The sequence below is a fragment of the Mauremys reevesii genome, linkage group 4 (assembly GCF_016161935.1).
Source record: "Mauremys reevesii isolate NIE-2019 linkage group 4, ASM1616193v1, whole genome shotgun sequence".
Lineage (NCBI taxonomy): Eukaryota > Metazoa > Chordata > Testudines > Geoemydidae > Mauremys > Mauremys reevesii.
The window spans coordinates 135,300,241-135,326,590 of record NC_052626.1 but is presented as its reverse complement, the minus strand read 5'-3'; the positions used below and the strand labels follow the sequence as shown (position 1 = coordinate 135,326,590).

The 26,350-nt window shown below is 44.3% G+C and overlaps 1 protein-coding gene across 2 annotated transcripts in view; it reads right to left on the bottom strand.

Annotated features, from left to right (window-relative positions):
• LOC120403911 (complement receptor type 1-like) overlaps window positions 1-26,350 on the bottom strand; it is a 626,098-nt gene that overhangs the window by 110,108 nt on the left and 489,640 nt on the right. For both annotated transcript variants that reach the window (XM_039535862.1, XM_039535863.1), the window contains one exon: window positions 19,040-19,139. In XM_039535862.1, coding sequence (XP_039391796.1) covers window positions 19,040-19,139 — 100 coding nt within the window. The remainder of the gene's footprint in view (window positions 1-19,039; window positions 19,140-26,350) is intronic.

The window sequence follows — 26,350 nt, the reverse complement described above, 5'->3', positions numbered from 1 at the left end:
AGAAGCAGCAGAAGTGGGATGCTGCTTCCTAATCCCACACAGGCAGTGGTTGCCTTATATCCTGAATCAAGATAATTAAGATCCGCTTGCAGATTTAGATTCATAGTTGCATAGACTCTAGGACTCAAGGGACCTCAAGAGGTCATCGAGTCCAGTCCCCTGACCTCATGGCAGGACCAAATACTGTCTAGACCATCCCTGATAGACATTTATCTAACCTACTCTTATATATCTCCAGAGATGGAGATTCCACAACCTCCCAAGGCAGTTTATTCTAATGTTTAACCACCCTGACAGTTAGGAACATTTTCCTAATTTCCAACCTAAACCTTCCTTGCTGCAGTTTAAGCCCATTGCTTCTTGTTCTAGCCTTAGAGGCTAAGGTGAACAACTTTTCTCCCATCTCCTTATGACACCCTTTTAGATACCTGAAAACTGCTATCATGTCCCCTCTCAGTCTTCTCTTTTCCATACTACACAAACCCAATTCTTTCAGCCTTCCTTCATAGGTCATGTGCTCTAGACCTTTAATCATTCTCGCTGCTTTTCTCTGACCCTCTCCAATTTCGCCACATCTTTCTCAAAATGTGGTGCCCAGAACTAGACACACTACTCCAGCTGAGGCCTGACCAGCGCAGAGTAGAGCAGAAGAATGACTTCTCGTGTCTTGCTCACAAAACACCTCTTAATGCATCCCAGAATCATGTTTGCTTTTTTTGCAACAGCATCACACTGTTGACTCACATTTAGCTTGTGGTCCACTATAACCCCTAGATCCCTTTCTGCCATACTCCTTCCTAGACAGTCTTTTCCCATTCTGTATGTGTGAAACTGATTGTCCCTTCCTAAGTGGAGCACTTTGCATTTGTCTTTATTAAACTTCATCCTGTTTACTTCAGACCACTTCTCCAATTTAGTATAAGTTCAAATATTCCTATTGTACATGTTAAGGCCCAGATCTGAAAACTCATATACATAAACATATTTGTGCGGGTAGATCCATTGACTGCAACTGGCAGCAATTACAATTAAAAAGCAACATAATACATGGGAAAAAGGATAGACGGCATAAATTATGAAAGGTAAAAAAATCGATATGAGTTAAAGACATCAGTGAAAGAGTCACAACTGGCATGGTTACAGACAATAAGGAGAAGGTTTTGAAGTTCTTTAGGAACAAAAGAAATCCTACTGTGAGAGAATGCACCTGCGTCTACACCCTAGAGACTGCTGTAATAATCTTTGTACCAAGTATGCCTTGTGAGGTATCTGACCATTTATAGTTTACTGGTCAATATTGTCCTGATAAAATGTATGACAACACCGTTATAAGTTATAAGAATTCCCTGTATAATGTTAACTCATGTTGCAAACCACAGCACAAGTAGGTAAACAGCTCTGTCTCAGAAGAATGTGTGCTCTGCTTAATTTGCATTTAAGCAGTAAAGCAGTCATGAAGCAGGGGAAAAAAAAGGCAAGAACAGCAGCAGGGAAGATCTTTCCCTGGGAATGTTTTCCAAGGGGCAGCGCTGACACTATAAAAAGGAGAGACAAACACTCCCAGGTACCCCTCCTGCCTCTCACTCTGTCCACTGCACTAGATGAGACAAAGGAAGCAGCCACTAAGCTGAAGCAGGGGTCCTCCCCTAAGAAGTTGGGTCAGTACGACTGCTGAGAGATTGTGGTAAGAAAAAGCTTGATTTTGAATTTAACATAGTTCGTTAACCTGGGCACCAGTTGTGTTTTATCTTGACTTCTCTTGTAACCATTTCGGACTTATGCCTCATTACTTGCCTTCACTTAAAATCTTTGTAGTTAGTAAACTGGTTTGATCTAATCCAGTGTGTTTAAACTGAAGTGTCTGTGAAACTCTAGTTGGGTAACAAGATGTGTGCATATTAGATCTATTGAAGAAATGGAGACTTGATATGAATTTGTATTGTCCGTGAGAGGGCTGGGCAATACAAGACATACATTTCTGGAGGGGAAATGGTAGAATAAGAAGGGGATAAAACAGACGCTACTAACCTTTGCATTCAGGGCAGGCCAACTCCACTCTCCATTGACGTTATCTTTTGTTGTACAATGAATGGAGGCCTCTCCAATAAGAGAGAAGCCCTGGTCACATTTGTAAGTTACCGCTGAGCCAAAGGAAAACTCTTGTTCACTCTGACCAGTATGGGATCCACTGGTGATATCAGGAGGTGGAAGACAAGGTATTGCTGAAGCAAAGAACGTCAACATGAAAATTAAAGGTTACATTGAAGGTGAACGGAAGAGAGTTTCACTAAGAAAGTTGTCTTAGATCCCCCTAGAAAGCATTGCATTTTAACTTTTGAAGCAGATTCTGAAGGTTTTTCTGCTTTTAGGTTGACCGAACCCGGAACATCCACTGCTCAAGGAGGATGCTCCATAAAACACCACCTCAGGAAAATGACCTTAGAGTATGCCCCATCCCAAACAGTGCCAGGTGAACAATCTAAAAGGGACTCTTTTTAAAGAAGAAAAATAATTTTGTAGGAGTCATCCAAACACCATAGTGAACCACAGTATGATTTCATTCCTCCCCCCAACTCAACTGTCATTTGGATGAAATGCCAAAGTAAGAACAGACTGACTCCTCTGAAGCACCAGCTATGCTGCATCATCTCCAGACGTGAACTGTTCTTAAGACCACTGCATTAGTTTACCTTGGCAATGTGGAAGCTTCTTATCCCAATTAAGAAGAATTAAGATCCACTTGCAGATTTAGTATAAGTTCAAATATTCCTATTGTATATGTGAAGGCCCAGATCCTGAAAACTCATATACATAAACATATTTGTGTGGGTAGATCCATTGACTGCAACTGGCAGCAATTACAATTAAAAAGCAACATAATACATGGGAAAAAAGATAGACGGCATAAATTGTGAAAGGTAAAAAAATCGATATGAATTAAAGACATCAGTGAAAGAGTCACAACTGGCATGGTTACAGACAATAAGGAGAAGGTTTTGAAGTTCTTTAGGAACAAAAGAAATCCTACTGTGAGAGAATGCACCTGCGTCTACACCCTAGAGACTGCTGTAATAATCTTTGTACCAAGTATGCCTTGTGAGGTATCTGACCATTTATAGTTTACTGGTCAATATTGTCCTGATAAAATGTATGACAACACCGTTATAAGTTATAAGAATTCCCTGTATAATGTTAACTCATGTTGCAAACCACAGCACAAGTAGGTAAACAGCTCTGTCTCAGAAGAATGTGTGCTCTGCTTAATTTGCATTTAAGCAGTAAAGCAGTCATGAAGCAGGGGAAAAAAAAGGCAAGAACAGCAGCAGGGAAGATCTTTCCCTGGGAATGTTTTCCAAGGGGCAGCGCTGACACTATAAAAAGGAGAGACAAACACTCCCAGGTACCCCTCCTGCCTCTCACTCTGTCCACTGCACTAGATGAGACAAAGGAAGCAGCCACTAAGCTGAAGCAGGGGTCCTCCCCTAAGAAGTTGGGTCAGTACGACTGCTGAGAGATTGTGGTAAGAAAAAGCTTGATTTTGAATTTAACATAGTTCGTTAACCTGGGCACCAGTTGTGTTTTATCTTGACTTCTCTTGTAACCATTTCGGACTTATGCCTCATTACTTGCCTTCACTTAAAATCTTTGTAGTTAGTAAACTGGTTTGATCTAATCCAGTGTGTTTAAACTGAAGTGTCTGTGAAACTCTAGTTGGGTAACAAGATGTGTGCATATTAGATCTATTGAAGAAATGGAGACTTGATATGAATTTGTATTGTCCGTGAGAGGGCTGGGCAATACAAGACATACATTTCTGGAGGGGAAATGGTAGAATAAGAAGGGGATAAAAACAGACGCTACTAACCTTTGCATTCAGGGGCAGGCCAACTCCACTCTCCATTGACGTTATCTTTTGTTGTACAATGAATGGAGGCCTCTCCAATAAGAGAGAAGCCCTGGTCACATTTGTAAGTTACCGCTGAGCCAAAGGAAAACTCTTGTTCACTCTGACCAGTATGGGATCCACTGGTGATATCAGGAGGTGGAAGACAAGGTATTGCTGAAGCAAAGAACGTCAACATGAAAATTAAAGGTTACATTGAAGGTGAACGGAAGAGAGTTTCACTAAGAAAGTTGTCTTAGATCCCCCTAGAAAGCATTGCATTTTAACTTTTGAAGCAGATTCTGAAGGTTTTTCTGCTTTTAGGTTGACTGAACCCGAACATCCACTGCTCAAGGAGGATGCTCCATAAAACACCACCTCAGGAAAATGACCTTAGAGTATGCCCCATCCCAAACAGTGCCAGGTGAACAATCTAAAAGGGACTCTTTTAAAGAAGAAAATAATTTTGTAGGAGTCATCCAAACACCATAGTGAACCACAGTATGATTTCATTCCTCCCCCCAACTCAACTGTCATTTGGATGAAATGCCAAAGTAAGAACAGACTGACTCCTCTGAAGCACCAGCTATGCTGCATCATCTCCAGACGTGAACTGTTCTTAAGACCACTGCATTAGTTTACCTTGGCAATGTGGAAGCTTCTTATCCCAATTAAGAAGAATTAAGATCCACTTGCAGATTTAGTATAAGTTCAAATATTCCTATTGTATATGTGAAGGCCCAGATCCTGAAAACTCATATACATAAACATATTTGTGTGGGTAGATCCATTGACTGCAACTGGCAGCAATTACAATTAAAAAGCAACATAATACATGGGAAAAAGGATAGATGGCATAAATTATGAAAGGTAAAAAATCGATATAGGGAGCTAAAGACATCAGTGAAAGAGACACAACTGGCATGGTTACAGACAGTAAGGAGAAGGTTTTGAAGATCTTTAGGAACAAAAGAAATCCTACTGTAAGAGAACGTACCCGTGTCTACACCCTAGAGACGGCTGTTATAATCTTTGAACCAAGTATGCCCTGTGAGGTATCTGACCATTTATAGTTTACTCTTCAATACTGTCCTGATAAAATGTATGACAACACCGTTATAAGATTTCCCTTTATAATGTTAACTCATGTTGCAAACCACAGCACAAGTAGGTAAACAGCTCTGTCTCAAAGGAATGCTTGCTCTGCTTAATTTGCATTTAAGCAGTAAAGCAGTCTTTAAGCAGGAAGAAAGAAAAAACTCAAAAACAAGGAACAGCAGCAGGGAAGATCTTTCCCTATAGACGTTTTGTCAGCTGGGAATGTTTTCCAGGGGGTAGGGCTGCCACTGTAAAAAAGGAGGGACAAACACTCCCAGGCACCTCCTTCCTCTCACTTGTCCACTGCACAAGAAGAGACAAAGGAAGCAGTCACTAAGCTGAAGAAGGGGTCCTCCCCTAAGAAGCTGGGTCAGTAAGACTGCTGAGAGTATGTGGTAAGAAAAAGCTTGATTTTGAATTTAACATAGTTCGTTAACCTGGGCACCAGTTGTGTTTTATCTTGACTTCTCTTGTAACCATTTCGGACTTATGCCTCATTACTTGCCTTCACTTAAAATCTCTTTGTAGTTAGTAAACTGGTTTGATCTAATCCAGTGTGTTTAAATTGAAGTGTCTTTGACACTCTATTTGGGTAACAAGGTGTGTGCATATTAGTTCTATTGAAGAAATGGAGACTTGATATGAATTTGTATTGTCCGTGAGAGGGCTGGGCAACATGAGACGTACATTTCTGGAGGGGAAAAAAACAAAACAAATACTAGGAGTTTGTTGGGGTCACCCTGCTCTATAACCCAGACTGGTGAGAGCCAAGGTGTGGCTGGCTGAGACCTAGCTGGGAGTGACTTGCCCATTGGAGGCTGCTTGTGAACAGTCCAGACTGTAGCCTCCAGTAGCAAAGCATTGTAATGGGCACCCCAGGTGAGAGGGCAGGGGTGACCGATTCTCCTTAGTCTGGATGATACATTCAGTACACTGCGCCTTGTAATGGTACAAACCTGTTACTAAATGGAGATGATAAAATAATGATGCAGGAAAGGCAGATGTTTTCAGTAAATATTTCCCTTTTGTAATTGGAGAGAAGCACGACAACAGTCATCACAAGAGTATGAAGAAGTACTTTCATGTCTATTAGTAATTAAGGAGGAAGTTAAACTACATCTGCTAGGGATAAATACTGTTAAATCAAAATCTTGGGATAACTTGCACCCAAGTGTCCTAAAAAGTTGGCCAAGGAGATCTCTAGCCCACTGACTAACTTTTAATTAATCTTAGAGTACCAGGAAATTCTTCCATTCTTCTTGAGTGCTGATCTTGTGCCAGTATTCAAAAAGGGCAAGCAGAAGGACCTAGGAAATTCTACACTAGTTACCATGATCTCACTCACAGGCATAATAATTTAAAGGTATTGTGGGATTCATTAATTCCAAGGGCAACTCTTTTCTGATCCCTTGTGCAGTGTAGGCCAAATTTTTCGCAATTCAGAAGGAATTTAACAGAAATATAATTAATACCAAATCAATAAGGTTAAGCACATTTGTCTTTGCCGGACCAAGTTCTAAGTGTCTCATCCTTTTTTGAATCGTGACATTTTCTTTTCCTCCATTTTATGGCCGTATGTTCTATAGACTTGTTATGCATTTTGTAAATATTTGTTATTAGTTTTCTTGATACATGAATCCTGATTTTAGACAGCTAAAAACTTCATGTTCGTCAGTCAAACTCAGTGGAAGAGCTTTTATTTGCCCCTTCAAGAGTTTTTTGTGATGCTTTCTCCTGCAGTAGACTTATTCTCTAAAAGAATGAACTGTATCAAAAATCCACTATATCTATATGAAGTTCAATATAGATACACTGTGTCCATGTAAAGATAAAGTTAGCACTTTTTATGACTGTACTGGGAAAAATCTCTCAATGCAGACAAGTCACGTAAAAACTGTGACCTATTTACTGAGGCCTGATAGATTCAGCAAAACAAGTCCCGCTGAAGTCACTTAAGAAGGGACTTAAGAACGCACAAAGTGCTTTGCTGAATCAGGGCTTATATATATAAAGTATTTTCTCAAGCCAGCAGGCCAGAGTAGGTGAGTCTAAGGCTATTCAAGAAAGTCCCATCAGTATTCGATATGACAAATTAAATAATAATTTAAAACATATGTACAAGAAAGCAGACTTAAGGTTCATCAGTATCCAACTGTACATCTCTTTACTAGTTACTGTACTTCTGCATTTACTAGGGACTTCTGCATGGAATATTGCATATGTAGTCTTTAGATGAGGAAACTTGCAAAAATCTTATTCTACTCTTATGAATGAAGCCAAGAGAAGTATTCTCTAGGTTTTGTTATAAATTAGTATTTTGACCAAGTTTGTAACACATTATTCAATACTGGGTTTACTTTTAGTACAGTGAATTCAGTATGGCTGAATTCTATATTTCGTTATCAGGGATAGAGCAAGTACAATTTTCCAAAGAAGACAGACACTTACCACACCAAAGTGTTTTACTGTATTGCTATATTTGTGATGCTCCCTATACTATCAACAGGATATACTATGAACACAATGAATTTAACACCACTACATTGTACTTGTCCAGTGTTCTTTGGCACCCACTCTAATGAAGTTAAAAGATGTGACATGGCAAGAACCAAGATCATTAGGGAAACTAAAGAGGGTTAAAGCTTAGATGTCCTTTATTTTATATCTCCATTTAAAGCTGACCCACACAGGTAGAGTAGCAAATTCCAGTAACTTCACTGGTGTGCACTGAATGCCTCCCAGTCACAGGACTATTATGTGGACAGTGGGGTATCTGGTAGAGATGATCTGGACTATTCTTAAGTTTATATCTACTATTACATAACAAGATATTCAGCAAATGGCCTAAAACCCAGGAAGAAATGTGGTAAACCTATTCCTCCTCTTAATCCTATTTGAGAGTATTCAGCAGAGAGGGCTGAAGTCACTGGAATTTTGTATTTTAGCTGCTCTTAAAGCAGCCTACAATTTTTAAAAAGTCAACTACAAATATGACAAAGAACTGTCCAAAATGGATTTAGAAAGCGTTTATGGATACTAGTGTTGAACTGTGAACCACTTACCCAATAGAAGACAGATTCCTAACTGTGTCAAGATGGCTTGCACATCAATTGAAATGGAAAAGCAACAAAGATACTCACCTATACAAAACTCAGGGTCAACCGACCATGTTGAATTTGCAAGATACAAATAATTTTATTGGGGACAATTTGGATGTACTTGTTTTCATTACAGCCTTGAAGCTAGTTCACTGAATGGCCTTGATACAGAAGTGCAATATATTAAAATTTTACATTATTTACCATGTATAAATCACCTTGAGCATGTATGGTAATGTAAGGTAAGTACACTGTGTAAAACAAGATATTCCATCCCATTGGCATTATTAGGAGGAGGAGGAGGAGAAGTAATCGCTGACGGAAAAGAAAACGGCATCATAAATATTAATGCGCATTTCAGTTAGAGTTGAATTGTAAAGATTAAACAAACATTTGTTTACAATTCCTCCCCAAAAGGGGAAAAAAGTAACCCTTTGAGAGTGTAATTTCTACTGCTTTAACAAAATGTGAGGCATTACCTTCTTTAGATTCACAAGACTTTCTGCTTTCAAACTTTTCTCCACTCCCAACATCCATTCATCTAGAAGATTTTTGGCTCCGTTGAACAAATCCCGGATAACAGTTTTATCAGACCACCCCCCTCCCTCACATTATATTTAAGGAGCTGAGACTCTGATTGACATCCTCGAAAGACAATAGTTGCGCTTCTACAATGTTCCAGAAGCTGAAAGCTTAAATTAGAACTTTCCTTCTAAGTGCAGCTGGTTCTAGACCAGGTGGCAATAACCTGGTTGACGGATCCACCCCAGGCAATGTCCACAAGGACAAAAGAGTTAAAGCAAATAAATTGGGAAGAAGTTTAAAGACTGGGTTTCACTCCGAAATAGCCTCAGATTTTGAGTGTGGAGTCCAGGGTTGGTTGCTTGGTTTTGAGGGGAAGGGAGGAGAATTGTTAACAGGGAGGAATTACACTAAATAAACAAAAGTTGGATGACAGACTTCAAAAGCAGCAGAGATTATTTGTAAAAGCAGCAAAGAGTCCTGTGGCACCTTATAGACTAACAGACGTTATGGAGCATGAGCTTTCATGGGCGAATAGAGATTATTTGGTGAGGAATGAGAAACTAATCGAACCCCACCATCCCAGTGTTCAGGGTTCAATTGTGTTTAGGTCATTAGTTGGACTGGAATCCATACACCAGACAGCAAGCTCAAGAGGAATGCTCTGTAGAGATATAGGGGGCTGTGGGGTTTTTTGTTTGTTTGAAATGTGGCTTCTACAGAAGGCACCAGCAACACAATGGATCCTCCTACACTTTCATCATGTCTCCCCCTTCCCAAAAATATCTATATGATTGACATAATCTAAATCAAGTGAATATAAAAGACACATGAAAATTCTGTAACCGGGGCCAGCTCTGCAGAAGCAAAAAAGGCCTATTATGTACATAAAGTTACTTCCTAATTGGGCATGCCAGACTACTTGAGTCTAAGACTGCACAAGAAATTCACATCAGTATTAAGATACAGCCTGTGTTTGTCAAACAGAATATAATACATATTCAAGATGTGGGTGTATCATGGATTTATATAAGGACAATAAGATATTCTCAGTCTTATTCTCTATCCCCTTTTTAATGATTCCTAACATCCTGTTTGCTTTTTTGACCGCCTCTGCACGCTGCGTGGACATCTTCAGAGAACTATCCATGATGACTCCAAGATCTTTTTCCTGACTCGTTGTAGCTAATAGCCCCCATCATATTGTATGTATAGTTGGGGTATTAATGCACATTTCAGTTAGAGTTGAATTGTAAAGATTAAGTAAACAATTTGTTTACAATTCCTCCCAAAATGAGGATTGTACAATGACCTTTATTTCCCCCTCCTAAGAACTTTATGGCTATGATATGAACTCACAGAAGCCTGAGCCTTCACTGCCAAGGAGCCCTCCCAGAGAGTTCTGAAAAATAGGGTTCCCAAACAATCCTGCTTGTAAGCCCCTCTCTCTCTCTCTCCCCCCCAGCACTGAGTAGTAGAGTACTGGCATAAAAGCAAAACTCTTAAACTAAGGTTTATCTCCACCTAAAATCAACCGTTTGTGACATGAGAATTAACTGCAATCTTGGAACGCTGAAGGGAGACAAACAAATACAGAAGGTATTAGAGGCAAAAATGGTTTCCAGGAATGATTTATGAAGTGTCCGTCATTCTTCAGTTTTCCAACCGTAACTAGTTTTCATGATAAGTATTTAGGGGGACTAAGCACTAACTGAATTTCCTCAGGTTAATGGGTTTATTTAGCAATCAAAACATAGTTTTTTCCTGGGAAGAGTTAGTAAAATAAGAAGGGGTTACCCAATTGAAGAGAGATTTCTAACTGTGTCATGATGGCTTGCACATCAGTTGAAATGTAAAAGCAAAGATACTCACCTACACAAAACTCAGGGTCTACTGACCATGTTGAATTTGCAAGACATGTAACTAAAGGAGACTTTCCAGAGCCCAAAACGTATCCTGGGCGACAGGAGTATTTCAGTTTGGTCCCAACAGGAGAGGAATCGTTCACTGTCCCAGGCAGCTCAGCAAAACTCAATCTTGGAGGAGAATCACAAATGCCTAGCAAGAGAGAGACAAGGAAGGGAAAAAGTTAACTATGAAACATATTCAGTAGTCTGTTACAGAATAATCGTTTTTGAGAAGTCACAAATAATTTTATTGGGGACAATTTGGATGTACTTGTTTTCATTAGAGCCTTGAAGCTAGTTCGCTGAATGGGCTTGATACAAAACTGCAGTACATTAAAATTTTACATTATTTACCATGTATACATCAGCCTGAGCATGTATGGTAACGTAAGGTAAGTACATTGTGCAAAACTGGACATTCCTCCACCTCACAGGGCTTATGATCTAACGCAGCACAGGCTCAGAGACACTGTTACAACCATACAGAGTGACATGAAAGAAGGTGATGTACAGGGCAAAGGAGACCAAGGGAGCAATCTATAGACGAGTAGATGAAACTTGTCTGGCATTAGAAACAAGTGAAACAGCTGGTGGAAAGCTCTCTCTGAGACAGCTGATTTTCGTATTTCTCATGCGATGCATGGACACTGTATGACAGGCATGAGGACAAGTGCCAATGAAAAGCGAAGTCAGGAAAGTAACTGAAATACTTCCCGATGTTCTGTATTGTATTTTCTAAGGGGCAACTGATCCTAAATTCTCAATTACTGAGGGACAATCTTCACCGGTTGCTATATTTGCTTTCCACAAACTACTCTTAGTATAACCTTTTATGAGCGATGTACCTGAAAAATTGGATGCTAATACCTGAACCGTATTACTGAATTTATTAACCTTAATTTGAGATACTGCAGATTATGTATTTTATGTCTTTCAAACTGAAGTTTATACTTTTGGATAATTTAAGCTTTATACCCAGATGTACAGATGCTCTTTTCTTAACCTGTGTATTAGATCACTTTAACATTAGCTTTAATGAAGATTTTAATCCATTTCTGTACGGTTACAAACCTAAGACTATAACGGGGAACTTGCTCATTTTATAATCCATAGGACTCTTATACTCCAAACTTTGCTTTACTGAAACTGCTCAGCTACAGAAGCCGCACCTTTACCTGCTGTTTAGAGGGCTTTTTCTCCCCCTACCCCTCCACCACCACAATGGAAAGGAGACACCCGCAGCCCCTAGCAGCAGGCCCTGGGCATTAACAGTCTCACCAACAGGACAGAGTTTAGCCTCTGAGGCAGAAACGCTCCCGGGGGCTCAAAGCTCGCAGAGGTGTGGGGGCTGGGGTGGGGCAGTGGGGACCTGTCGCTGCTGCTGCAGGGTTTGGGCCCCTTCGACCCCTCCTGATCCCATGGGCTGAGTCCGACGCAGCCCGGGCTGAGGGGCCAGGTTCTTGTGTGATGGGGAAGGCCCATGGAAGCCTCTGTGCTCTGGTCCATGCCCAGCCTGGCACCAATGTGGGGGGGATGGGACTGAGGGGACTTTGTGCCTGGGCAGGGGCCGTCCCCCTCCCTGACCCACTGCACATTCCTGAATCAAGCAGAAGTCGTCTCACTGATGGATGCTCCCACATTGCTTAGCAACAAGATTCTTGAATAAGCAGGTTAATTGTATATTGTCACTGATCCACCAAGGAACTTGAAACTAGTTACTGAAGCTAATTTTGAGTAGACCTATTCAGTGAGGGAACGTCTGACATTTCCATCAGCGAAGGGTGGCCCCAGCAAATTTTTTCCAGAGAAAATAAAATACTTACGACCTCAAAACTCTCCAATGGTTGACCACTCGGAGTGTGTCTGACTTACCAGGGCTTTTACCAGGGCCATCACCGCAGCTGTCTGGCACTTCTTTGCCATTAGTAGCACTGCGCGCCCTTCTGCTTGGGCCTACACGGATCTATCAGAAAAACATAAGAAAATACTCTCATTTTAATAGGAAAGAGATTAATTTTAAATATTTTCACACAACTGCCTTCGTTGAAAAGGATCCTGACATGCCTTAGATGCTACAATGACCTGCCACAGGCCAGGTGAGCCCCGTTGTGGGGGTTCCTCAGGTTTTCCAGTAGCCTCTGAGAACAGACGAGCTTCCCACAGCCAGGGGTTGAAAATAAAGGCGTCTTCACTGCTGTGCTAGGTCATGTTCTCTAAACAGGAATTAGCCTAGTGAGAGGAACCACGCTGCACAATAATGGTGGAGGTGCAGAGAGGGTTTGAATTAGCAGCATAGAGTAGCTGAGTCCCCACTGCACAACAAGCTCCAGCCTAAGCATCTCTCAAGCTCCCCCCAACACTCCAAGTGGGCCAGATTTTGAACCCAAAATTCTAAAATTTAGCAAATCCAAGTTCTTCCAATTTACATGAGGAAGTACCAGCTACTTCTGTTCCTTCGGGAGGGACAGCTGTGGGTTTGTCCTGGGTGATTGTGACTAGGGCAAAAAGAAGAGGAAAAAGCAGCTATGAACATTACATCAGTCTCCCATCACCAGCTGGCCACTCAGAGTCAGGAGCTTCCCAAATTAATGTTTAGGAATCTGCATCTTTAGAGGGAAGACAGACTTATCCCACTTACACGTTGTCACAGCGAGAGCCCAGGTACTGCTAGTTGGGCTATGCTGCAGACTGCTGCTGGGATCCCATTCTTATATTCTAGGGGAAGCCCATAGCAACCCCTACATTGAGCTGCCTACCACTTCCCTTTACAAAAGTTCTCTCTCTCTCTTTTTTAAGAGCTCTAACACTTCCATGGTTTGCAGCAGGGATGTGAAAGGCTCAATGTGGTGCCTCTTGCTGTCACCATGAGTTACATACTGCCAAAATCTGTCATTTCCCTTCAGTTTTACTCATCAAAACTTCAGAGAGGGACTTCTAAACCCCCTGAACCCAAACCTCAATGACACATGGAGGTGGATTATGAGACATTAGTTCCACATAGGACTTCTTTTTTCTTTTCGAAGTTACGTAAAACCCACAGCAGACACAAGTTATTAAAATTGCAAAGCATTCAGCCGTTAGGAAACCACAGAATTAACATTACCCATGAGATCTTAATTTTCTCTCCTTGTGTGTACATGCAGCGACAGCCACTTTTTAAGGATTATGCTTCCTACAGCAACCAGGTTTACCACAAGTTATATCTTTAGACGATTAATGCCTAACTCAATTTCCTCATGTTCATGGGTTTGCCTAGCAATCAAATGTTTTTTTTTCTGGTGGGAGAAAGTAGAACAAGAGGAAGATAAAACCAGACAGTCATCTTTGCATTCAGGGGCAGACCCATTCCAGACTCCATTGATGTTATCTTTAGTTGTACACTGAATGGAGGCCTCTCCAATAAGTGAGAAATTATGGTCACATTTGTAAGTTACTGATGAGTTACAGACAAAGATTTCCACGTTGCTGCCATTGTGCATCCCATTGGCAATATTAGGAGGAGGAGAACAAGTAATCGCTGAAGGAAAAGAGAATGGCATCATGAATATTAATGCACATTTCAGTTAGAGGTGAACTGTAAAGATTAAGTAAACATTGGTTTACAATTCCTCCCCAAAAGGGGAAAAAATGCAACCATTGGAGAGTGTAATTAGTTCTGTGTCTTAACAAAACGTGAGGCGTTACCTTCCTTTGATTGACAAGACTTTGTGCTTTCAAACTTTTCTTCACTCCCAATATCTTTTCAGCTAGAAGATTCCGGCTTCATTAAACAAATCCCGGATAACAGCCTTATCAGAACACATCCCTCCCCCACATTATATATAAGGAACTGGGACTAGTTGATTGACATCCTTGAAAGACAATAGTTGCGCTTCTACAATGTTCCAGAAGCAGTGTCCAAAAGGACAAAAAGGTTAAAGCAAATAAATTGGGAAGAAGTTTTAAGACTGGGTTTCACTCTGAAATAGCCTGAGATTTAAAGTGTGGAGTCCAGGTGTACGGAGCCAGGGTGGCTTCCCTCCGAGCCTGAGGGTAAACAGCCACTCTCTCAACCTGAGTGGGCGGGGCCAGGCCAAGCTTGTTCCGCCCCCCGGAAGGGGAGGGGTGGAACAGGAAGTATAAAGGGCGGGGCCCTTAGCTCAGTGAGGGCAGCACCAGGGAGGGAGGCAGATGCAGACTGCACGCTGCTCCCTTCGGACCTTGCTGCCACCCCAGGGGAGGCCCTGGACCAGGGAGAACCTGAGCAGGAGGAAGGACGGGGCTCACTAGGACTGCCTGCCACCGAGTACCCCGAGAAACTGGAAGAGCCTGAGCCGGGGGGAGAGCTTGAGCTGCCAGCAGTGGTCTACCCGGGTGAACTGGAGGAACCGGGTCCCAACAGCGCCACAGGCTCTTGCCGGCGCTCCCCTGCCTGAGGGGCGCGCCGCAGGCTCTTGCCGGCGCTCCCCTGCCTGAGGGGCGCGCCGCAGGCTCTTGCCGGAGCTCCCCTGCCTGAGGGGCGCGCCGCAGGCTCTTGCCGGAGCTCCCCTGCCTGAGGGGCGCGCCGCAGACGTTCGCCGGTGTTCCCCCGGCCACTGATTCTCCGAGACCGGGCGGGGCTCAAGCCGGCCCAGAGAAAGAGTAGCTCACCATCGCCCCTAGCGGTGGTAAGCCAGGCGACGCAACTTACACCAGGGTGGTTGGTTAGTTTTGAGGAGAATAGTTAGCATGGAGGAATTACATTAAATAAAAGTAAATTGGATGAAAGACTTCAAAAGCAGCAGAGTTTATTTGGTGAGGAATGAGAAACTAATCAAACCCCACCATCCTCGTGTTCAGGGTTTAATTGTGTTTAGGTCTTTAGTTGGATTGGAATCTATACACCAGACAGCAAGCTCAAGGGGAATGCTCTGTCGGGATAGAGAGGGCTGTGGGGTTTTCTTTGTTTGTTTGAAGTATGGTTTCCGCAGAAGGCACCAGCAACACCATGGATCCTCCTACACTTTCATCATGTCTCCCCACTGCCAAAAATATCTGTATGATCGAATATAAAACACACATGAAAAGGCTGTAACAGTTGCTCTGTAACAGCTCCAATCATGAGTTCCTCTGAAAGCCATAAAAATAGCCTGACCTTCACAAGTTGGAAGTTGACTCCATTCAACTTGATCTCCCTTCAGCAAACACTGGATGAAAGTCCATCCATGTAATATGAACCTAAAGAAAAGAGAAAAAGTTTCTTACCTAACTCTGTAATTACTCCTGTAATAGTCCAGAACTTTGGAAAAGGGGTTCTTTCTGCCCGTAGGTGAGCCTGTAGGGTCATTCCTGCTTTAAGTACCAACATGATCCCTAGTAGCAAGGAATGCCGAGTTGTTAAAGCCAATGTAGAACAAGCAAATAGGTGGGTATAAGATTGCAGAGACCATGTTAGCAGGTGAAATCCTTCCCCTTCAAGTCTACACTAGCTAGATGCTTGGGAATTTCTGCGCAATATCTTTGGTAAACTTTAGCAAAGGGAAACAATTAAGTCTCTCTTCTCCACATTTTTTAACGCTTCTTATTTCTTACATCTCCAAAAGGTGGAAGAAGTCCGTAGATAAGTTCCAAAATTTGAAAAGCACTAAGGAAATTAGTAATTTTGCAGACTCAATCTTCTCAAAATGTTCGCATATCGAAGAGGTTTGGATTTGCTGAATAGGAGGCTGCGTCAGACGTCCCTAGCTCCAATCTGCAGAACAGTGTTCAGGAGCTGTGCCGTTGGCATTCTACACCTTGGATTACTGTCCCAGATAAATGAGGAACAAAGTACTAAAAGGGGTATCTCTTTCTCTAAGATCAGCCTGCTTAGTGCCATCAGTCTTCCTATTTTAATTCTTCTCTTCTACCAAAGAGTTGGCAACAGTCCACACCCAAGTCCCACTTAGCTAGCTATAACTCTAGCTAATTCTTGCACAGGAAGTACTGAATACCAGCAATGCAGTCACTTAGCCTTCACTACTTCCTTTATCACTACGGACTAAAGGTTGTGGCCTTATTTATTTGGCAAAGAGGTTTAGAGAAACAGATGAGAGGTGCATCTACTAAAGCTGGTCTCTTCAGGTTCTTTCACCTGTCTGCTGAAACGACAGGGACCAACAAAGATAGACATGAACATCATTTGTGGCCAGGTGGCTACTGCTTTTCTTCTAACTTAAAACATTACACCCGAAGGCCACTTGTTCTCACAGCCACAACAGAGAGAGAAGACCTCTGCAGAAGGGCTGTCCCACTGCTGCCACTCTTTCAAAACCTGAATGTCTCAATATCCAAGCCTCATCAGCCCATTTAAACCCAAAGCTTTTGTGGCGGACAGAACATAAGAAAGGCCGTACCGGGTCAGACCAAAGGTCCATCTAGCCCAGTATCTGTCTACCGACAGTGGCCAATGCCAGGTGCCCCTGAGGGAGTGAACCTAACAGGCAATGATCAAGTGATCTCTCTCCTGCCATCCATCTCCATCCTCTGACGAACAGAGGCTAGGGACACCATTCTTACCCATCCTGGCTAATAGCCATTTATGGACTTAGCCACCATGAATTTATCCAGTCCCCTTTTAAACATTGTTATAGTCCTAGCCTTCACAACCTCCTCAGGTAAGGAGTTCCACAAGTTGACTGTGCGCTGCGTGAAGAAGAACTTCCTTTCATTTGTTTTAAACCTGCTGCCTATTAATTTCATTTGGTGACCCCTAGTTCTTGTATTATGGGAATAAGTAAATAACTTTTCCTTATCCACTTTCTCAACATCACTCATGATTTTATATACCTCTATCATGTCCCCCCTTAGTCTTCTCTTTTCCAAACTGAAGAGTCCTAGCCTCTTTAATCTTTCCTCATATGGGACCCTCTCTAAACCCCTAATCATTTTAGTTGCTCTTTTCTGAACCTTTTCTAGTGCTAGAATATCTTTTTTGAGGTGAGGAGACCACATTTGTACACAGTATTCGAGATGTGGGCGTACCATGGATTTATATAAGGGCAATAATATATTCTCAGTCTTATTCTCTAGCCCCTTTTTAATGATTCCTAACATCCTGTTTGCTTTTTTGACCGCCTCTGCACACTGCGTGGACATCTTCAGAGAACTATCCACGATAACTCCAAGATCTTTTTCCTGACTCGTTGTAGCTAAATTAGCCCCCATCATGTTGTATGTATAGTTGGGGTTATTTTTTCCAATGTGCATTACTTTACATTTATCCACATTAAATTTCATTTGCCATTTTGTTGCCCAATCACTTAGTTTTGTGAGATCTTTTTGAAGTTCTTCACAATCTGCTTTGGTCTTAACTATCTTGAGTAGTTTAGTATCATCTGCAAACTTTGCCACCTCACTGTTTACCCCTTTCTCCAGATCCTTTATGAATAAATTGAATAGGATTGGTCCTAGGACTGACCCTTGGGGAACACCACTAGTTACCCCTCTCCATTCTGAGAATTTACCATTAATTCCTACCCTTTGTTCCCTGTCCTTTAACCAGGTGTGCAACTCCTGTACACTTCTGCATAGGAAAATGTGAAGTATCACAACAATAGCTTGGACATTCTTGTGGATGCAACTCAGGCGCAGTATTGCCTAGAACCACTGGACTGGGACTCAGGAAACTTGGATTCTATTTTCATTTCTGCCTCTGGCCTGTGGGTGACCTTGGGAAGTCACTTCCCCTCTGTGCTTCAGATTCCCCATCTGTAAAATGGGGTAAACAATACTGCCCTCCTTTGTAAAGTGATCTGATACCTGATAACAGCTAGTTGTTATTACATCACCTGAGAAGTAGGCTGATGGCTCAGCTACAGGAAAAGGCAGTCTCTTTGTCTCCCAATCCCTGTGGGGTTTGAAGACATAGAATCATAGGACTGGAAGGAACCTTGAGAGGTTTTCTAGTCCAGTCCCCTGCACTCAGGCAGGACAAAGTATTACCTTGACCCTCTCTGACAGGCATTTGTCTAACCTGCTCTTAAAATCTCTACAACTTCCCTAGGCAATTTATTCCATAGCCAGCCCCTCCCAATCATCCTGATTCCAGGACAGGGAATCTAACCCTTGTTGCCTGCACATACCACCGAAATGGGTGATACAGTGACAAACAAAATGATATATTAATTAAAATGAAGACATCCATGCTCATGCCATTTGCTTCTCTGTTCAGTTACTCTGATGTCCAGAAAGTACCTGCTCAATCCAATGAAACTAGAACCCAATCACATATTCTGGAAGTTTTTTCCAACAGCAGCTTGAACAAATTGAAGTGCACCTCACGATACCATAGCTGCACCTGCTTCCTCCAACTTAATCTTTCAGCTGGAGGACTGAGGGATCATGAGCCACACCTGGCCAAATTCAGCTGGAAGGTTGTACTTTCTCAATAGGGCCCTGAAGCCAGGACAGCAGATCTGTAGCACCTGCTCAGGTTAGGTTTTTAAATTAGATCGGAATTTCTATTATTCATTTTCCACTGTTCACCAAACTAAGCTCTGTGAATTAATCAGCACCGGTTGCCCAACACTCACCCTTCATCACAAATGACGTTTGCTCTTGCACCATACAGGTCATTGGTTAGAACAACAGCTCTGCCATGCTCTGGTCCTTTTGGAACACCACACGATTTCCCTAGCACAGAACAAGATCAGTGTTAGCGTGTTATGTTGATGCAACAAACTAACAGACTTAGAAGAGACTATGGCCGGGGTGGCCAAACTGTGGCTCGCAAGCCGCACGTGGCTCTTTTACAGTGAAAGTGCAGCTCACTGAGCCTCCCTACCAAACTTGGGGTGGAGGCTCTTGGGACCTCTGCCTTGGAGCAGGGTGGTGGGTTAGAGGCTTCTGCCCAGCAGGGAGGCGGGTCTCAGGGCTTCAGGAGGAGCAGGGCTGAAGCCCTGAGCCCCAGCAGGCGCCTCCTGCTCCAGCTCTTGAACTTCTGAAGGTTGTTGTATTTGGCTCGAGGGGTCAGTAAGTTTGGCCACTCCTGGACTATGACAATGGCAGACCAGCAGTCCAGTTAGTTCACTCTCCTACTTAACTGTGGATATTCTTATTGTCCATCTTACGTGTTTAATTCTATCACTTTGTCAACTTAAATGGCAGACACGCCTCCTACCTGGTACTGGGAGTTATTTGTGATGCTTCCTCTGGTGCCAGGCACTTATTACCATAAAGAGCACACTATCAGAAATTCACCATGTGGACATGGCAAACAGAAGAGACATGCTGCATTCCAGGAGCCACAGAGAAAACTACAGCTAGGACTAATGATTATATTGAAAAAGGTTTCTGACATTGATGTGGACAAGATTTTTGCACATAAAAATATAGGGCCTATTATATACACATCAAGTATTTTCCTAATCAGGCATGCGAGACCACTTGAGTCTAAGACTGCACAAGAAATTCACATCAGTATTAAGATATAGCCTATGTTTGTCAAACAGAATAGAACACAGACATTCAAGGAGCTGTGGTTAAGGGTGATAACTCAGTTGGCTCCTTCCTCTCACCCTGTATTAATGGAGGTTTTGCATGGAATGCAACAGATACAGACTCAATATAGGAAGCTTTGCCAAAACTTATGATATTCTTCACAATGCAGGCCATTCTTCATTGAAGTTTTGTTTTATATTTTGGTATTTGAACAACTTTGCCATATAGTTATTAAATATTGCATTTATTTTTAATACGGTGATTCAGTTTGGTTGAACCGTATGCTGAATGAGTGGTCTCTGAGGCTAGAGTTTTTAAACGTGTGAATTTTAACAATGACAAAAATAATACTATCATTCTCCTTCACATATAGTTTCCAGGGATACAGTGCTCAACATTTTCTGGATATTTACCACAGTATGATATTAACTTTACTGCTTTATTTGTGATTTCCTATTGCTGCTGGGAAGCACAACGAACACAATTGAAAGCTTAACTACTGCAAGCGCTGTCTTACATTCAATAGTACTCACTTTGCTTTCTCTTGCCATTTAAAGTTGAATTCAAATTTAAAATAAAAACCTGACAAAAAGGTTTTCAAACTAACACTGACAAGCCAGTACTGAAGTGTGAACCAGCTGCTTAACAGAAAACACACAGGGCCACTCGCTCAGCGGAGAGAGAAAAGTGACAAAAAAGACACCCACCTCTACAGAACTCAGGGGCTTCTGACCATGTTAAATTCTCAAGACAAGTAACGACAGCTTTCACTTTGGTGCTCTCATATCCTGGGCGACAGACATAACTCGCAGTGGTCCCCTTAGGATAGTAATTCTTCCGCCCATCTTCCTTGCTTAAGGTAGCAGATTTTAACCTTGGTGGGGCACCACAGCCACCTAGCCAAAAAAAAAAAAAAAAAAGATACAGGGTCGAAAAGATTTAGCTATAAAGATAGGCATAAAAATTGTACTTTTAGCTTTCTATTTATATACAAGCACACACACATATATATATAAAATTTAAAAAACAGAAACATAGCTCTGTAACATAAATGAAGGGTACCAAACAGGTACCCTGCCCCAAAAGTTTATGATTTAGAGGTAGGGTGATCAGATGTCCCATTTTTAAAGGGGCAGTCCTGTTTTTGGGGACTTTTTCTTATATAGGTGCCTATTACTGTTTTTTCACAGTTACTAGCTGGTAAACCTATTTAGAGGCAGCAGCAGCAGGTATTACAGTACAGCCACAGAACAGCATATGAGCATTAGAGCAGGACACTTTAGAAAATATGGAGGGGAAGGGAGATTTTTTAAAAATTATTTTTAAGGAAGAGAGGCAAACAACTTGGACAATGGTAACGGGGTGCTGCTCCAAGCAGAGAGTGGTACAAACTAAGGAGTAAAAAAGAAAAGGAAGGAGCTAATAGAGAGAAAGGAATTAGTAGACTAAAGCTTGTAGAAAGATAGAGACAGATTTCCCCCCTGCTCCTCATCTCCAATTCTAACTGAACATTCTGTTTACACCACGACACAGTTGTCTTCTTCAACTCTAACCTTGTGACTCTCTCCAGCCTGTGTCCATCCTCTCCACTTTATTGAAGTCTCACACAATTCCCAGGGCCTCTACCCCACCCGATTCTCCTCGATCTCTTAGTGCCTTGGACACCATCAAGTATTTCTACTTCTTTTAACCCCATCATCTACTGGCTTTTGTCACTCCATCCTTTCATGGTTTTTCTCCTGACTCTTCCATCTCGTACTTTCAGGTCTAGTTTGGTGGATCCTCCAACTCCCCCCAGCCCCACCCCACCAGTGAAAATCTCCCAGGATTCTCTCCTTGGCCCACCCTCTTTTCCTTGTGCACCCTGCCTTTGGGATCCTATCTGCTCTCACAGCTTTGGACGCAATCGTTATATTGACAACTCACAAAACTCCTGTTTGGATTCCCTGCCAGTAGGTTAAACTGCACATGGCAAAAACAGAGCTTGTGTTCCCTCGCAAATCTTTCCTTCTCTACGTCCTCAGTAGCCACTGATTGAACAAAATCATCCTCCTCTCAGCTGCTCATGCCTGGCCGGGGATTGGGGCATGGGCTTACCTCAGGCAGCTCCCTGTCAGCGGTGCAGCGGGGGTGCTAAGGCAGGCTTCCTGCCCATCCTAGCACCATGAACCATTCTGAGCCTCGGAAGCGGCCAGCAGCAGGTCCAGCTCCTAGGCAGAGGCGCGCAATCGGCTCTGCGCGATTCTCTCCTGCAGGCACCACGCCCCCAGCTCCCATTGGCCAGGACATTTATGCAATTTTGTAATATAAGTGGTACTCTGCAGGTAAATCATTTCTGAAACAGCTTTATTTCACATTTGCCTGGCGATATAGCAAAACTGTCTGAGCATACCGAGGATGGAGGAATCCCCAACTATATTGTCACTGATCCAGCAAGGAACTTGAAACTAGTTATTGAGGCTAATTTTGAGTAGACGTATTCAGTGGGGGAAAGTCTGACATTTCCATCAGCGAAGGGTGGCCAGAGGAAATTTGTTCCAGAGAAAATAAAATACTTACCATTACAAAACTCTCCAAAGGTTGACCACTCTGAGTTTGAAAGGCAAACAACAGTGTCTGACTTTCCAGGGATTTTAACAAAGCCATTAAGGCACCTGTAGGTCACTTCTGTGCCCATAGGGAAGCCCTCTGTGTGACTGGTAATCTGGGGGCTGGCACGACTGAGCCTTGGCAGGGCTCCACACAGACCTATCCAAAAAACAGAAGAACATACTCTAATTTTAATAAGAGAGAGATTTATTGTAAATAATTTCACACAGCTGCCTTCGCTGAAAAGGATCCTGACATGGCTTAGATGCTACAGGGACCTGCCACAGGCCAGGTGAGCCCCGTTGTGGGGGGTTCCTCAGGTTTTCCAGTAGCGATTGGATTAGCAACACAGAGTAGCTGAATCCCCACTGCCTAGCTCCAGCCTAAGCAACTCTCCCATTCCCACCCACACTCCAAGTGGACCAGCTAGTGGCCAACTCGAGCTGAAGAGATTCATCCTTAAACAAAAGCTTATTTTGACCACCATGAATCCTGTGCTCAGAGCTAGAAGGGATATTTCTCCCCCTTACAATCACCAGTTTTATTTGTTGTTGTTTTTTTAAGGGCTGCCTGGGATTGTTTTCAGCACAGACACTGTATAAAAAGGAATTTTGCAAAACGAAAGATCAGTTCACTCATCTGACTGTTCTGAAAATCATATAAACAGCCAGGCCACTCACAGACAGACATCAGATGCTGCAAGATGACTAGAGTGACTTTTACAGGGTTAGTATCTGACAAAACAGGCCAAAAGAATGGCCCAATCCCAGATTTGCTCCTTCTCTCTCCTACAAATGTCAAAACTCTGCCTCTCAACACACAAGGAAAGTACCACTGAACAACATAGCTAAGACAAACAAGAAAAAATGCAACTAATTTTACTCATTTCATTTTCCTTAATATTTCTGAGACTGCACAGTGCGAGATGTCCACATGCATTAGGTGTACAGTCCTTGTAGCCACACCGTCAATTAACTCTTTGAACCGTAAACAATCTATTCTTGCACAAAACAGCGAGGATTATAGTACAGTTTTAGAGATGATAATCTTTGGCCCAGTCAACATGCCTGGAGTGCCATTCACAGTAGAAGATCCCCTGACACATTACCAGCTCACTAGAGCCAAATGCGAACAAGTGCTGGTCTCCCCCAATCTCAAAAGCCATCCTCTGATCCCACCTATCCCTTCAACTATTGGCCCATATCCCTTCCTTCCTTCCCTTAACGTCAGTGAACACGATGTTGTGAAGGCCAAAAGTATAACTGAGTTCAAAAAAGAATTAGTTAAGTTCATGGAGGGCAGGTCCATCAGCGGCTATTAACCATGATGGTCAGGGCACAACCACATGCTCTGGGTGTCCTTTAACCTCTGACTGCCAGACTGGATGACGGTATGGATCACTCTAGAATCACCCTGGTCTGTTCATTCCCTGTGAAGCATCTGGCACTGACTACTATCAGTGGCAGGACACTGGGGTAGATGGACCATTGATCAGACTCACTGCGACCATTCTTATGGTCACTGCCTTGTGTTTCTGCCTTCTAACAGCATCCCTGATCCTCTCCAGTTCTGTAACTGCCCCTTCCCAGACAAATCTCATCCTTCTCCTTGTGTCTGAGCTCACTGATCAAATTCTCTTTCTTAATCCTGTCTGATCTGGGCTTCCATTAGCCTGCACTCCCTGCTGATCCTGTCCTCTCTTGGGATCATCTCATCGGCTCACAACACTTCAGCTACCAGCTCTGCGCTGATTCCTTACAACACACCCAGGTGCTGGGGTATCGTCCCTGGAGCCAACAACTTATTCTCCCCACTTCACAGCGAGGCGGTGACAGGGTTAATTACACTAAAACCGGGCTGAGAAGCCGCTTCACCAGTAGAGGACCCAGCACAGCCGGGGTAAAGCCAGGGACCGGGTGAGCCAAGGGCTCCACGCACCGTTATCTGGGCTCCCAGCCAGACCCGGCCCCACCCAGCCACGCTGCAGCCGGGGAGTTGGTTCCAGGCCGGGGACGGGCTCTGGGTAGCTCCGGGCTTGTCTCTCCCGGGCAGAAGCGGGGCCAAGAAAGGCACCGCCCGGCGGGTCTGGGGCAGCGGAAACACCCGCCCCGACGGGCCGTGGGGCCGAGCCCGCTGCCCGCCCGCTCACCCCTGTCCGGGCTGCCCCGCGGCCGCTCGCTCCCAGGGCCCGACTGGCCGGGCCGAGCCCCTGCGCCGGGAGCCGGTGGGGCGGTGCCGCTCGGGCGGGGCTCGCTGCCCCGCTCCGCGCCCCGCGCAGCCAGTGCGGGGCAGCAGCAGGTCCCCGCCCACCGGCCCCGCGCAGCCCGGGGCAGCGCCCGCTGCTGGGGCCGCCGCGACTCACCGCGAGCCCCGGGCAGGGGCAGCAGCAGCAGCGCCAGGAGCCCCCGGGCGCCGGGCCGGCAGCGCGGAGCCGAGACCATGGCGGGGCCGCTGCGGAGCCTCTGGGGCGCGACCGCTCGCTCCAGCTCTGTCCGCACCGTCGGGGCCGGAGCTCCGGGACAGCGAGGGAAGGGGGCGGGGAGAGGGGGCGCGGACAGGAGAAGATGGGGGCGGGGCTCGTTCAAAACGGGCGGGGCTGGTTAGCACCCAGGCGCTGTCCGGGGAGCCAGTGCTGGGGTCGGGGGGTGGGGAGGAGAGAAGAGGCTGCGCTGGGCCCTAAGTTATTGGTTCGCCCCAGGGATCAGCATCGAGCCTGTGTCCCAGGAGGCTGAGGGACCTGCCCAGGCACATACACGGAGGGGGCTGGCTCACCCCACTGTACGTGTTTCTTTGTGGGTGCAGCCCTGGGCACATTACACGGAGGGGCAGCTGCTCATGGAACCACTCACCAGATTTACCCCTTGTTTGCTTTTGTTCATTAGGGCAGGGGTCGGCAACCTACGGTACGTATGCCAAAGGTGGCATGCGAGCCGATTTTTCATGGCACGTGGGGCAGGCTGAGCTGCTCAGACCGCCGCCACTCTGGGGTCCCCTGCCGCAGCCCCACTCAGTACCCGCTGCTGGCCTGGGGGAAGGAACCCCAGGCTGGCAGTGGGCTGAGACCCCAGCTGGCAAGAAGCCAGCAGCTGAAACCGCAGAGCGGGGGCGGGCTGCTCTGCTCAGCCCGCCGGCGCTCTGGAGTTCCTGCTGCTGGCCCCTTGCCAACTGATGTCCCACTCAGCAACCACTGCTGGCCTGGGGGAAGGAACCCCAGGCTGGCAGCGGGCTGAGACCCCAGTTGTCAGGAGCTGGTGGTGGAAACCCCAGAGTGGTGGCGGTCAGCCTGCCGCCACTCTGGAGTTCTGGCTGCTGGCCCCTTGCCAGCTGGGGTCCCCGCAGCCCCACTCACCTTGCTTCCAGTTGGAGTTCCAGTGCAGGCCCCCTGCCAGACAGGGTCCAGGCTTCCGGCCCTGCTCAGCCCTACCAGTCGCTAGCTCCACTCACCTCAGTTGCCGATCTGGGGTTCCAGCTGCTGACCTCCTGCCAGCTGGTTATCAGCTTATAACTCAGAAGCCTGTGTGCAGCTTAAAGTATCTAAATAGGTGCCACAAGACATTGGAAAACTCAGCAAGGAAAAGCAAGGGCAAGGATCACACTAAACTAATAAGATCTGCATTTTAATTTAATTTTAAATAAAGCTTCTGAAACATTTTGAAAGCCTTGTTTACTTTACATATAACAGTAATTTGGTTATATATTATAGACGTATAAAGAGACCTTCTAAAAAAACATCAAGTATCAGAGGGGTAGCCGTGTTAATCTGGAACTGTAAGAGCAGCAAAGAGTCCTGTGGCACCTTATAGACTAACAGATAT